Source organism: Zerene cesonia, chromosome 16, assembly GCF_012273895.1.
Source record: "Zerene cesonia ecotype Mississippi chromosome 16, Zerene_cesonia_1.1, whole genome shotgun sequence".
NCBI classification, from domain to species: domain Eukaryota; kingdom Metazoa; phylum Arthropoda; class Insecta; order Lepidoptera; family Pieridae; genus Zerene; species Zerene cesonia.
The window spans coordinates 3,211,543-3,227,421 of NC_052117.1; the positions used below are offsets into that span (position 1 = coordinate 3,211,543).

A 15,879-nucleotide genomic window follows, 5' to 3' on the forward strand; every position below is an offset into this window, starting at 1 on the left:
TTTTATAATTTAACTCAAAATGAATAGTTGCTTGTGCGCATTATAATATTTAATATATGACGATGTTATATATTATCTAAATCTATTCATGCTGTTAATTCACTTCAAACAAAATGCTTTATACAGTTTAATGTTATTTATATTTCTTTTCTATTCTTACAAAACTATTCAGCTTAAAGTGTAGCATTGCCAAAGTGTATATGGCTAGGCAAATACTTCAGTATACCCCTACCTGATAATGTCTGGACTCCTTTCGAAGGGAGTGTTTACTTCTTCTTGATCTACCAGATGGCGTTGTACTTGTCGTGTTTGAATTTGGAGATAACAACTTTTCTCTACCACTAATTGGTGATAGAATTGATTGATTTGATATTGGTGAGAAGACATTTTTATTAGAAACAGGAGAAGACCTCGATATAGGAGAAAATACTTCGCTCTTGTTAGTTTGACTGAGAGGTGAAAAAACACCGCTTTTTGAAGAAATTGTATCATTAGAAACGGGTGAATTTATTTGACTTGTTGGAGAAAATATGCCACTGGTGACAGAATTAGTACCGTTCGGCGACACTAGGTGATTAGGAGCGAAGCTATTCGTGGATTTAGTGCACGTGTTAACAACGGGATCAATTGATTCAGAAGTGTTTGTCTGAGATTGTTCATTTGGCGATTCGGGCTCGGTATTGTTTTGTTCAGCTATCTGTCTTTTAAAGCTTCCGTGTAAACTAGCTGTCATTGTACTTATACATTCCCCCTCTGGCGATAATCGATGCAACATGTTCTATACAGGAACAAGAATAATTTAAATGAGTGATTATACAACATATAAATATTAGTATGGATATGCATTCAAGCAAATACAGTTATAGTTGTCTAAATTCTAAATACATGCAACCAGCACACGCACACCATGCAAAAGAAATGCGAATTGTCTCACCTGATCTCCATTAGGCTCATTAAGTTTCCCTGTGTCTATACTGAACACATTCGTATTATTGTTTGAATTAGACGCAAGCGTTAGTTGCAATCGATCACTCTGAATATTCTCATTTATTTGGTGGTTATGTATTTGTGTGTTATTGACGCTGAATGTAACCGTCGTTGTGACGGTTATATTTCCATTTGAGACTTTATTAATTGGACTGAATAGAGCTTCTGATTTAGGAGATAAGGAGATCTTTGAGAAAGGTTTAGCCCACCTCGGTGGAGGCGGGGGTGGAGTGGATTTAATACTGTGAGTTTGTGTTGGTGACAGTTGCGGTGGATTCGTTGTAGGAAATGTGTGAGGTTGTGTTATGTGTGCCTGTAAATATGTTAAGCGTATTAATAATCGTTTTAGAATAAAGAAGCGTTGTACAACATTACGTATCATTTATGTTGAAGAATAAAGATGGTGCAATAGATATCTACGAAAACAGTGAAATAAAAATTTAAGCCATATTTATTCTTCTGACTATTTTAAGCTGAATTCATAAACACTTACCGTACTAGACATAAGATTTAATGTGTTAGGTGGGGTGGGGCGTGGTGCTCGTACAAATGTTCCGCTTGGTTTAGCCGGTGGTGATGGAGCATTTTTCCCTTTAAATGTGCTCAGGCTTTGGCTTTGGCTTGGAGGGGAGCCAGATGTCTCAACTGGAGACATTTTTAAAACAACGTTCTGCTCCTTATCGGAGCTAAATATATGCTCCTTTGAGTTGTGGCTCGTATCTGTAAGCAGTTTTATTTCGCTTATGTTATCTACTAAAATAAAGCAAGCGTTAATGTAGTGTTTTACAATTTATGGTTATTTTTTAAAATAATTTTACGCATATACACATATATTTATAATTAATTACATTGTTTGTAAATTATATTCCTTTTCACCGTTCGAACAAAATTATTTTATCATGAATCCAGAAATCGAGCACTTTCGAGTCTTTACTATAAACTTATAGCTTGTGGGAAACTTAACTGTTGTCAATTCTATCGAATAATATATAATTTTTTTATCTTATACACAGCACATATTTTACATATTTCACTGCATATAGTTTGTACTTACTCGCATTAAAACTGCTAAGACTAGATCCTGTATCCGAGGGTGTGACAGCCATTGGCACGACGCCATTAGCAAGCTGACATGGCGACAGTAGATTATTCGGATTATTCTTTGGATTCGCCATTGGGTAGCCCCAGAATTCTTGTCCAAGCAGAGCTAAGGAGCTTAACTGGTGCCTACTCTTTGCTTCTCTGAGAGGCCTTGGCAGTTGTAATTGCACTGGTAACTCATCACTGGAAATGAATAGATATTGCGATCATTATTAATATTTTAGTACGTAGGTACTTAATTACAACCAAATTTATTTCTAAAAATTACAGATTACGGAATTTGTTTATTAATTAATGTAATTATATTGGATATAACCATATATTGATTTCTTATTTGTTGATTTAATTTTACACTAATTATTACGTTACATACCTAATTATATTCACTAAGCTATTCAGAATATGAAACAATTTAATGCTTCTTAGTTTTTTTCGAAAACTCGTTACACATATTATACGATTGCATACACTTTTGCATATAACAAAACACTAGACTCACCAACATTGTGAATAATGCGCAATCAATTCGGGGATGTTGTCAAATCTGTTGTGCGAGGTCTCGAGGCCGATGCGACCGCCCGAGGCCTGAATGAGGTAGTGTTCGATGTAAGGACCCTTGTCAGCTGGCAGGCGGACGCTTATTGCCATTGTATCCGGCTGGCTCGACTGGCGCACCACGAAGTTCTGGAACGTTCGTTGCGAATGTAAATTTATATTGCCTTGTTATATGGAATTTGGATATATAACCATGTTTTATTTAGTTGCACTGTACAATAGATTCATGAATTGTATTATATATGTTTAAATTAGAAAAAGAATTGGCTTAGATCATTTGTTTTTATAAATAAACAATTTTCTAAGGTAGCTATTAAATAATAAATTTCAGGAAATTCGATGTCTTCAGTGTTATTAATATTTGCAGATAAAATCACACACCACCAACACCCTCAAATCCACAACGTTTACTACTGTAAATATTTTTATATTTTTATGTAACGATAAAATGACATATAGCTATTTTAATTAAGACTAAAACTTACTCCTTCTTCCTTCCCCTGCAATAGATGAAAGGCTCCAGCTCGTTGGATCCCAGGAAGGAACCAGACCGGATGGGTCCGAATAAGTCTCTCCAGCAAGCCGATGTCACATGGTGGTTGTTCTTCAGAGTCAGACCCTGAGGATCCGACGGATGAGCAGTCTCCTTTTGCACCTTCGCCATCTGATGATAAACTTTCCCGGCTCTGAAAAGATAAGAAAACATTATGAGAACCGTAAAAGAAGATGTAATGTTTGAAAAAGAATGTTTTTGCTTTGATTAAAATACCAAAATAATATTATAAACGAGAAAGTAACCCTGTACGTTTGTCTATCTCTCTTTCGTGCCTAAATCAATTAACTTGGAAGATTTGGCGCAGGTATAATGAAATTGTAATTTCAGTTTGTTTTATTGTGTACAATGAATGGAACATTGCAATATATCGAACCAAAAACTCCTTAAAATCTATCAGAATAGAGATATCATGTGTTATACTGTACGTGAAAATTTTACTTATGTATTTTCGTTAACGTATTTCGCTTCTGCATAAAATACAAGAACATATTTTGGTATACTTAATTAATCATCCGCTCGCAACATCGGCTCACATCTAAGCTAATGGGTCTGCATATTTAAACTTATTGACATCGTAATATTTTAAGAGTACCGCGTCGAGACTACCTATTAGTTACTATTAGTTTCGAAATACATGTCACACTAATACAACACACACACACACACATATATACATACACACATACACACACACATCAAAATATATTCCAAAATATGTTACAATTAGCCATCCGCCCCCGCTTCACCTGCTGTTCACTCTTAAGGTTTTAATCTTATATATAAAATTCCCGTTCCAAAATTTTAGTAACTGAACGCCTCCGAAACGGCTGGACCGATTCTTATGAAATTTTGTGTGCATATTGGTTATGTCTGAGAATCGGCTACATCTATTTTTCATACCCCTAAATGATTAGAATAAGGCAGAACAGCGTTTGCCGGGTCAGCTAGTTAAAGATATATTTTGAGTGTCTTTGACATTGTATCGTCTATGGTACCGTAGTAAATCCAGAATTTTGAATTTAAAAGAGTTATTCAGCTGCAGACCGAATTTTAGCAGTATAGGTATGTTTAATTTCTATTAAATAAAGTTAACAACGAATTATTTAATACGTTGCTGCAAAGAGCATAAAGTTTATTTTCAAACGTAACATTACATTTTAAACATAATAAAGTAGAGTTAAACATGGAGTGGGTTTGGGACCGAATAAATGTTTGCGAACCGTGTTGATATATTAAGTGTACACAGCCTATTAAGATTAAAGTCACTGTGAACGAGGACGAGAATTTATAAGGTTTAATCTTTCCAACAAGCTTAATTAAACATGGATTACAGGTGTATTAATTGTATACATATGTAATAATTGTTATTTCATTCAAATGGTGTTTGCAAATTTATTTCTTTAGGTCAAACCTATACTAATAATATTCAGCTGAATGGTGTTTGTTTGTACGCGATTGTATCAAGAACTAATGAAACGAACTCAAAAATTGTTTTATGTTTACATAATATATTGGGCAAACCCTAAGTACTATAAGCTATATATGTACCGGCGCAGAACAAATAAGTCCTACTATCCTATCCTACTAATATTATAAATGCGAAAGTTTGTAAGGATGTGTGTTTGTTTGTTACTCTTTCATGTAAAAACTACAGACTGATTGCAATTCAATTTGGTACGTAGATAGCTGGACAACTGGAATAACACATAGGCAACTTTTTATCACGATATTCCAATGGGATACAGACTTATGCGGGTGAAACCGTGGGGCGCAGCTAGTAATAATATAAGACTCAATGATCGTCTCGTATGCTTCCTTATAATGATTGACTAAATAATTTGATTGAACCTAAGACCCTACAAAAAGTTGTTGAACAAAAATGATTAATAATTTCAGGAAGTCATCTGTCAGTCTTTGTAATATGATAACAAAATACGAGAACGAACCAATTAATGTAAAATATAAATGTTGAAGATAAGATGTTCTAAATTGCAATTCGGGCACGGTGCCCAATTCCTGTGTCGTAAGCAAGGGAATTAGGTACATTCTACTTCGCAGACTTCCTATATTTTCTCATGATTAAATCTGTCGCTGTTTCTTGCAGCGGCACAGTCTCCAGAGTATCTAACGTTGTTTCAGTTTGTTAAAAAGTTATTGTAAATTTTATATGGAAATAGTGTGTACGGACTTTTCGAATGTCGATCTATGTATTTAATGAAAATTTTCAATTTATGTATATTGCTTTTATGTACCGAAAAATGATATAAAAGATTTTTCTAGAAAGAAAATATATGGTAGAGAGTATTAATCTAATTTTACATTTCTTCCCAGTTTTTTTAATAATTATAACATTAAAAATACCGGGAAGGAAGAAGGAAGAAAAAGGAAAATTCAATCCATAATCATCGAGGAAGAGATTAGATTATATATACATAAAGTTTACGTTTTAATGTAAAGTTAAACATATGTATAAAGTTATATATTCATCCTAAAAATGTGGGTTCACACAAGCGATTTTTTAACGGAAATCTATCCTTTCAACATATTGCATCGCAATAAAATAACTGTTGAATACGACATTTTATATGACGAAACGATATTTCGCGACAAATTTCCAGAACATTCACTTCAAACAGAAAGAAGGCTTTGTTCACGGACTTGGAAATGTTATTTCTCGATTCATCCGCAAAGGTTTGCGGTACAAAGGCGGCAATTTCGTACGATCGTTCGTTCTCGTTTGACTCTCATATGTTTCGTTGTTTGGGTGAAAGTTATTTTTACCCTTTTTGTGCGGTCATAGCCCTCGCGTAAAGATAAAGCCTACGGAAATATGATACTCCTCATTATATGTGAAACGTCTTTTCATAGTACCATAAAGGTTTTGGTTTTGTTGAGCGTTAGTACGCAGATCTGGCTCCAAGCGTTGATAATATTTCAAATGGAGGTAAACTATACAATTTTCCTTCTTGAACAAATGTTTATATCAAAGGAATCTCATATGCCAAATTTTATTAATTTTTGAAAAGATAAATTCCTTTAAAATGTGTTAATTACATGAAATCACAAAAACATCAATTTTAAAGAAAGATAATACAATTTTATGATTAATATGCAACATTGACCTTCTAGGTCGGTCTAATTTAAGTAACAATAGAACAAACAATATAGGGATCGTTTATTTTATCATCGTACGTATTAAGTGACTATGCTTTTATTAAAATTTTGTCTAACCTATCTGGGGGATGTCATATTGGTTAATAGAGACAAACTTCCTTGCATAATATCGCACGTTATTCGTGACGTTGTTTCAAAATTAAATCGCAGGCATTTGTTACAATTAGTTTTGGTGCGAAATTACATTGCTAATTGCAAAATGAATGTTTTTCACATTAACAATTGCATTAGTTGTGTTTAAGACTGTAACGCTACATGGTATAATTATGTGGACTGTTTGTTCCCTTTACCAATAATGTACCCAATTATTGTAAAATGTATATTTAAGTATAAAGATACTATATTCATATTATTTTATAACATAAATAATCAAGTAAATAAGTACTGGGTACTTCTATTAAATTAAGGAAGTTTATGAAAGTTAAAAGTGCAAGAAACGTGCAGAATTGTTATAGCATTTCCTGAAAATACTCACTGTCTCTTGAAATCTTAGGAAGCCTTTGAGCATAATAATAGTTGTTAAAATTCTCTTACATGCTAAGCGTGAGAAATACGGCCTGTGTAAATAACCACGGTGGTTTAGCCAAATACACGTACATTTGCAAATAAATAAAAATCGTACCAGCCGTCGTTATTGCTCTATAAATTAATGGTCTGCGGCAAATAAACGATTCAGTGAACCAACATTTGCGCGGGGAAGCCAGGTCGTATCTCTACCGTGAATCAATTGAAAGGGATTCTGCATGCATTCGACGCTTAATAAAACTGTAATGAAAGTTACTATTTGCATATGAGTTAATGTTTCTATGCGAAATAAATAAAAGTACGCGTTGGAAATGTTGCAATAATTAAAAATATTTTTGATAGTAATGAAATTTGTTAGTTATTTAATACTTTTGGGGGTGTCGCGTTAGAAAGATGACGTTAGATCCATGGGGTATTGCGAGTGGAAATAATCAATAATTTCAATTAAAAACAATTATAACAAATCGAAAATGAAATCTAATGATTCTAATATTTATTAATCAGTTTCTCTTTCGCTAATGATCTAATAAAACTAATGATACAAAAAGATAAATCAGCGTCTAATTAAACACAAAGAATGCGAATGGCTGTATAAGTGTAGGGATGGCAACATTAATTAAGTAATTTGCGTTAACATTTTCATTATATTGCGCGGGAAATTAATATCCGAATCGGTAACAATAATGGAGTGCTATGAATCATATAACAAAGCCCTCCGCGGCCGTCGACAGGTAAGGTGTTAAATCCTGAAAACAAAGCAACGTTTATAGCGGAGTTATAGCATCTATGTACAGATTTATGGGGAAAGTTGGATTGCAATTAGTTTTCTATGGCGCTAAACGACGGTTTTGTACGTGCGCTTCGTAGGTACATTAATTTTGTCGAATTGTTTGCGGTCTTGTTATGGTGGTGTTATAATTTGGATGAGATGTTATTGTTTTTTGAGAGTCTAGTTTGTGCACGTGTATCTTTAAGTGTTTGTCCCTGTCTAAGCATTGGTTTTTATATGTAGAGAGGCAAAATGGCTAAGCGATGTATTCTAAATTGAAATCAATTTTAACATTAATTCGTTTCCTGTAAACCTTATTAAAATAAGTATGACCTTAATTTAAAACACAGCAATGGTGTTTTTTAATACATAAAGATGCAAATGTCATATTAAGATAATATAAACTGCAGACCTACACTAAAAATTAAATATTATGTTTATGTTTGCACTCAAAGAATAACATAATAAACTTATTCAATACCCGAAATTGAATATTGTATTTTAATTATGTTAAAGAACATCATATTCGCCAACGACTCAAAACTTTTGATAAACAAATTTATGACCAATAATCGGGGATTACTCGAAAAACTTCTCGAAAGTTCTAAGTAGAGTCGAATCAACGATGTCATGAAAAGTAAGACCCCTATTTTCAAACCCCCCTCAATCTCCTAAGAGGCAGCTGTGTATCACTGAGACTCATAAAAATATACAACTCTTGACACTTAGTGTCGCATAACAGTTCAGCTTTACTCGACTTTGGAACTAAGTGCGAAGTGGTCACACGTGCTCTAGTACTGCAAATGGAACAGACGTTTAAGGAGTGAACGCAAGACACCTGCTACCGAAAGTTTAAGAATAGGGTGCTTTTAATTAGGTTAATGGCGGACATAACGGTCAATTGGAATGTGATATAGTATTTATAATTTGTGCCTTATTCGATGTTATGATTTATTGTTTTGATTAGTAGTTCGATGAAGTCATTCTTTTAATTAATTAGATATTATACATTTTTTATTTACCTACTTTTCATTCGTACATCATTTTACAAGATAAAGAATAGCGTAAAAATTGAGCGAAAGCTTGATAATACGTAAATGAAAATGAATCCATGAATTAAAAATTCAAATTTAAATTTCGACGAATCTAATGAAGCACTCGTTAAAAGTATCACAACGTTCACAATTTATTTAGCAAAATACTAGAAACCAAGCCAGCTCAAAGCGGTAAAGTTTTAACGAGCGGAATCGAGTGCAGACGGGTAAAAAAATAAACACGGATGCAAAAACCGTCGCAGTCCGAGATCAAGTTATAAGTTCACAAATAAACTTAGACCCTTTAGTTTTCTTCAAGTTCAATCAAAGAGAACAAACAACGTTTGTGGTCCAAGGGACGCAGTGGGGATACAGCGAGATGACTCACACGGGGTAAAATCAATAAGTCGCCGCCCTACGGTGCGGATTGTAATGATGTTTTTATGGTTCACTATAATTAATTTCTCTTTTACTTACCGCTACTGTGAGATGAAATAAGTATGTTTCGTTTCGTTTGGATATTATGTCGTATACATAATTGTAATTTAACATAAAATACATTATTTAAAATATTTGCATATTATTCTTTGCTTTTCATAGTTGTATGCACGTATGCAATGTATCTAAATAATATTATTAAATATAGTTTAAATACATTGCATGCGTTATGATAAAACTATACATTATTATATAATGATTTTTGAGAACATATTCTGTACGCAACTTCGACTCTAAATTCGTTTTCCATATATGAAAAGTTTTATTGACCCAATTACATCTAATGATAAAAAGTTTTCGAAGTACTGCCTCCGCTCCATAGATAACACTGACAGACGACTAATTTGCAATAAGAATTAAATTGTACCTTCTTTTATAAATGCGACAGTAATCATTAATTTGTTGTTTAGTTTTGCTATGTAGGTTTAGGTAATATGAAGCTAACAACAAGATATAATTGAAAAACTGCTTTACCTTACTTAACCTTTTGTAGATATCAAGTCACTAATTCATTTTTATTAAATAGTACAATACTAACGTACCATTTTCCTAACACTCAAATATATAGCGAAAGTATGTCGACTTTAATATTCTCGGCATGACAATATTATACATTCATATCTATGTTATTACAACTAAGTATGCCTATATGAACGACCCATTTATATTATGATTCTTTGATCGTAAAACGTTATAGATATGCAAAACATATAATATTATTGTTATGTGTGGTACATACGTACATACATACGTACCTAATAGTTTTTAGAAAAGTAATTATAGAAACTTACTAATGTTACAAATCTGATAGTCAGTATACAACATACATAATATATAAAGGTTTATGAAATTCACTAGCCGTTCGCGCCGGACTCGTTGTGGCTAACCAAAGATAAAAAATAGCCTATGTGTGATATATAGATTTCTAAGGGTAATATAATTTTTTAAATGGATTTTGTAGTTTTGGTGTTAGTCGTGACAAGCGAAAAAAACATATCCTCTTTAAAACATAAATATAGAAAAGGGTTACAAATGATATAAATGTATACTATAAATATTTAGGTAAGGGTTTGGGTATCATATCCACTAGAGAGTCGCTCGACGTGTGACATTGTAACTCTGGCTGATTCAAGTTCGATTGTCCTGTTACTCCGCAGGGGCCTATGGGGCTTTAATTTGGTATTTAGCATATTCGTTGGTAAATTAGTTGATGTTATTAAAGCACATGTTTTAATGATAATTAAGAGTTATTAACGAACGTTAACATCAAGTTATAATTGCCTATCTACTTAACTGTGGTCCCAGTAATAAAATTTTCACTAAAACTATGTCACCTGGTAAAAACTGATACTTGTATATGCTGAGAAAAAATAAACTATTTTATGAGGATTCTTAAAGCTTGATAGAATCACGAAATCAATCAAACAACACGTTGGCAAGCAAGACTGATTTTGAGTAAAAAGCTCATCATTAAGCTGACGCGTTTGACGTCCCCCATCTCCCACTTATTTATAGGAAACCCTTACAACACGTCAGAAATGTCTAGACCGAGTGACAAAATCCATGAAATCGTTTTGTCTATTACGTATATACTCAGATCGTTAAATTTTTGTAATATATTTAGATAAATATTTATAATATTAGTATAGTTGTATACTAATATTATAAGCTGAAGAGTTTGTTGTTTGGTTGAACGCGCTAATCTCAGGAATTACTGGTCCGGTTTGATAAAATTCTTGCAGTGTTAGACAGTGCATCTATTGAGGAAGCCTATAGCCTATATAACATCAGGTACTACATGGGTAAAACCGCGGGACACAGATATTATTTAAATAAAATAATACGAATTTTTTATAGATTTTTGTCCCTTAGACAGCGTTACTAAAATTCTCTAAAACAACACAATTTTCTTGTCATTTAAGGTGTTATTGTTGTTTTTAATAATATATTAGTAGAGAATTTATATCGCTATTGTTCGTTATACATTGAACGTTATATAGCGAGTTATATGCAAAGTGCACACCGGAAGCGGTGAATCGGCTGCACTCGGACGCAAATTATCCAGGGTTTTTCTTTTCATGCGTCGATTAACTGCAGGGGTGCAAAGCTGACGGTGCTGAAAAAATGACTCCTTAACAATGGAGCAAATTAACCGGTCATTAACTACATTCAGTATACAGTTTATAGTATTGTCATCATTATAGTGACGATTGGATTGAAATGTAACTAAAGATTTTGATTTATCCTTGCATTAGGTTAGGACTTAGAGACTGTGCGGCAAAACATGGAATTCAGAAGGGACTAAAACTAACAGGCCAATATTGCTATGAAGCACTGTATGTATAGTTAAGTAAGTAATTATATTTGTATTAATATATTAAATTATTAAATTTATAATACATAGAAATACTATGTTATAAAACTCACTTATAATCATAACATACGTGGTTGATAAGAAATAATGAAACATTTTTTAGTTTTATACTAATAAGAAATCTGTGATAAAACAAGACACGCGAGTCACACTTATTATATTTTTAATAACGTTAAAAAAATTCATGAATCTGCTATAAAAAAATAAAAAACAAAAAATACAGTTTTCGTAGTTATATAATAGATATACTATGGACCATATTATTGTCTGATAGTTATGGGAAACATTAAAATAACGCATTAATTTAACAAAATGCCACCATTGTCCACTAGTGCCATTTATACGCCACAAATGGCTTTTAACTTGGAGAACAGAGCTCTAATTTGAGGGTTAATTATCATTGTTAAGTGTAATGAATATTTTGGGCCGTCCCGACCCGTATTGTCTTTTTCGCATTTGGACCTTATTTCAGGACAGTTATGTTTTTTGTCAGTGAAATCCCATGGGGAGAAATATTTATGATAGGTTAAATATATTTCAAATAGAACACGTCTTTATGAACAGTTAGGATACAGTTTGTTTTATGAACGTGAATTAATTTTATAAAAATATATTTATTTAATTTTTGAATCCAAGTATGAATATACAGCTTCAGTGTTCGTTAATTCTAATTTATTGAACATAAAAGCTTCACCATTACCGAAATGTCTTAAAATCTTAATGACGCCTCTCATAAACAGCGTTATAAAATATTTAACACTGCTCAAACGCATAAACAACTGCAAGGGTTCGGTGGGATTTCAAGCATTCAAGCAACACTCGCAATTGACTAGAGCTGTACACCTCAAGAGTGCTTTTGTCACGGTCCGTAAGTGCATTTTGAGTGCAGCCGCCGTTCTGTGCGTAAATATTGTGCCGGTTATCATTCGAAATGCACTGTAAATAATATTCGGTTTTTTTCACCAGAAGCTCTCAACTCTCGATAATGTTCTCTCTACGTTAATAGCCTCCAGTGAAAACCGGATCATTTACAAACAAAGAATTATTCATTTCTTTCATACAAATTTAATAAAGACCGTGGAATGGGAGGACCAACATCGTTAATAACGAAGTTTGCCCTGAATTTCCTTAAGACGACATTCTAAATAAAAACACGCGACAAAGGGACGTAATACCTCATTTCGTGAAACGCCCTCACATTGAGAAGCAAAAATTTAATTCCGCGGATGGAATTGAAAGACACAGCTCTCGATGTAACGTTACTCGCGGCTTATTCACATGATAATGGAAGCAAAATAGAAGGAAGTTGTGAACTTACAGTTCCGACAACCCGCATTCAAATGGACCATTTGAAAGCACCGCAAATAGACTGCTTGAGCGAAATTTTACTTCAATATCAAATTCGCCAACGGTACTGCACTAAATTTTGCCAAGTAAATAGACGACCAGTTGAAAAAACTTAGTGAACGCAGCATGCCTTACGTTCATTACGAAACTTTTACCAAGAGATTCTTTTATTTGTTTAGTTTTTTAAGTCCTCTTGGGATTCGATTGAATTTTACGAGTTGTCGTCGTCCTCGTTGATCGTATGGATCTATGTGTAACTGATTTAGTGACGTTGTAGGGCTTCATCGCTGGATTTACATTAAAAAATCATACAATTTACAAATAGAAAACTACTTCATCTGTGTCATTTACAGTTAACTATATTTTATTTTATTTAAATTCCGGGTTTAATAAATTATTATTTATTTTACCTGGCTCAGGCTGTCTCCCAAACTGCCATCAGTGTCCAAAGGTCGAAAGAGTTGATTCGCCTCTTTGATAGCCAAATCTCGTCTCTGCTTTCTATCCTGCGCCTCTCTCATTGCTTGACTCTGTAGTCTTTCGAAGAATTCTCGAGGCTTCATCGGCGGCGGCTCATCGTCAGGGGGCGGGGGTGGGGGCGGTGGCAGCCGTGTGCGCGGGGAACTTCTGATGAGAGATCTTTCGTCATCTTCAGTCGATCGCTCATCGTGATCAGAGTCGGAACTCCGACTATCCCGGCGCCTTACGCCTTGCAAGTGTGGTTCGAGGAATGTTGCATTTCTGGAACAAATTATAGGAGATTCAATTAAAAAAAGAATTTATCATCATTCTAACTGTGTGTTAATGACTTAAAGTCTTAATTATGTATAGGCGCAGATTAAAAAGTTAACTACTAGGGTTTAACTACTTGGTCAATTGTTTTTACTGAGTACGGTCTTCCATACCATATTCGATTTATACTTTAAAATAAGTATCGTTTAACCGAGATACGTTAAAAGTCCGATAACAATCTTAACTATTACAATTACACAGGGACAAAGAAACAACTCACATTATTTTGCCCGCTACACCTAGTCTGCTATTAGATTTATAGAAATAGCTTACTAAGTGCCTACTGATCTACCTTACACAGGCAATAGATTCCAGGACTAAACCATTTATTCAGTAATTCTGTAATCTCTATACACATGGGCGCTGCTGACCAGACCAAAGGGACATTAACTAAGATTTATTTCATAGCCCCATTTACTCCCGCTCTCATTAAACTTCTGATGCTTAATGTAAAAGTATTTTTTACAACTCACACCTGTTTTACGCAAAAACTGCATCTGGCGCTTTTTCATTATTTCGAGTGTAAATCTATAAAAATGTTGCTCATAAAAGAATGTATTTCAAAAGTATTGCGAGTAGTTTGAAATGTTCATTTAAAATGTCATATTGTTAAACGGTTTATGTTTCTCCATTCTGCAATCATTATTTTAAACGTGAAACCTATTTTACAAAAATATTTTTAAATTAATGTACTAATAAGTTAAACTTAATTATGCACCAATCTGTATATATTATATTAGGTATTAACAATGTAACAAATACATATAATTTTAAAATGGTCACACGTCACAATGAACATTAATTAATTATTAGTGAAAGTGCTCAATTAACAAAGAAAACATACCCAAAATGTATACCTACAATTCTAACGAAATCTGTCTGGTCGGGTATCAAAAAGTAATAATGGCCCCGACACTGAGGTGACACTCAATTTGTCTAAAGGACGGACGATAACGAGAATATCGTGTGGTCACCCATTCATCGATCACGGGTTAACTTGATTTTAATTAAAATCTGCCGTGAACAATGTCCGCGTCTACTCATACAATGTTTGGCAACAGACCGGCAATGTATTGAATCTGAACGCTGGATTAAATTTGATTTTTTGATGCTTAAAATAGCGTTGAGTCTATGTTTCTAATACATTTTCCCGAATATTTTGTGTAATAATTTTGGTACATATAAATATGTCAGTAAACGAGATTCAACTAACCGCCACAGTTCTTAGCTACTCTCGCGTGCTTTATCTCGTTCAAGGAACACTTGAAAGGTTTGAAATAAATTGGATCAATTTAATATCTAATAACGTTAGAGATGTTATATTAAAAAGTTATTATGTGTGTTTCGTGATATAAAGGAATATTCAAAGATAATATCTACTCTACTATCGACCCTTTAGTTCGCAATCAAGCTTAAAAATCATGTTTCATTTCGTTGATGGGTGCTAAATTAATCAGAAAGGCAGTACAAGGCCTTTGACATGTTTCACAAATCACATGTGTCGCCGGTCGTTATGGCAGCGTGACGTCATCACAGCCTGATCCGTCATTAATTATTAAAACGTCATAACTCGGAGTCAGGACACAGGTGGACTAACGAACCCCATAATTAATTTTAAAGTGATACCGTAATTTGTAAAATTAAGTCTTTACCATGCATAAATATACTATATACAATTTATGGGTTGTATTAGCCCGAGCATGAAATAAATAAACACACTTTTGTATTCTCAATATTAGGAAGGAAAAAAGTTTTTATTAAATAAAATTAACATTTGCCACTAACATAGTAATTTTATAATAAATATTATTTTATTAATACGAACCAAATGTACCGCAAAAACTCTTTTAACAAATCAACAAAAGACTCAAAACATCTCCGACTGGCAGACGCCATTGTTTCCATTTCGAAAAATTCTCAGCAACAATTAAAAATAATTATCCACTTCCACTGTAGCAATAAAGAGTGACTTGGACTCGATTTTTATTTACGCTCGGGAGAAATGTTTTAATGTTTATCTGAGGAACTGTCTCTTGGTACCAACAAGTTTTATCTTTGCTTATTGTTTGTTTCATAACACCAGTGCAAGAAAAATGAATAATATAAGGTACTGATCTGAGTGGAAATGTTAAAGTGTAAGGTTTATACTATTTCATAATAGTATAAA

At 33.4% G+C, this 15,879-nt stretch overlaps 1 protein-coding gene across 13 annotated transcripts in view; it reads right to left on the reverse strand.

Moving 5' to 3' along the window:
• The window catches only part of LOC119832992 (protein sprint), a 162,629-nt gene that overhangs the window by 11,924 nt on the left and 134,826 nt on the right, over positions 1-15,879 (reverse strand). For 11 of the 13 annotated variants that reach the window (XM_038356855.1, XM_038356852.1, XM_038356851.1 and 8 more), the window contains 7 exons: positions 13,331-13,661; positions 3,129-3,329; positions 2,588-2,772; positions 2,042-2,271; positions 1,481-1,707; positions 935-1,300; positions 233-778 (listed from right to left, as the gene is read on the reverse strand). In XM_038356855.1, coding sequence (XP_038212783.1) covers positions 233-778; positions 935-1,300; positions 1,481-1,707; positions 2,042-2,271; positions 2,588-2,772; positions 3,129-3,329; positions 13,331-13,661 — 2,086 coding nt within the window. The remainder of the gene's footprint in view (positions 1-232; positions 779-934; positions 1,301-1,480; positions 1,708-2,041; positions 2,272-2,587; positions 2,773-3,128; positions 3,330-13,330; positions 13,662-15,879) is intronic. The other 2 variants (XM_038356856.1, XM_038356858.1) reach the window with 2 other exon arrangements.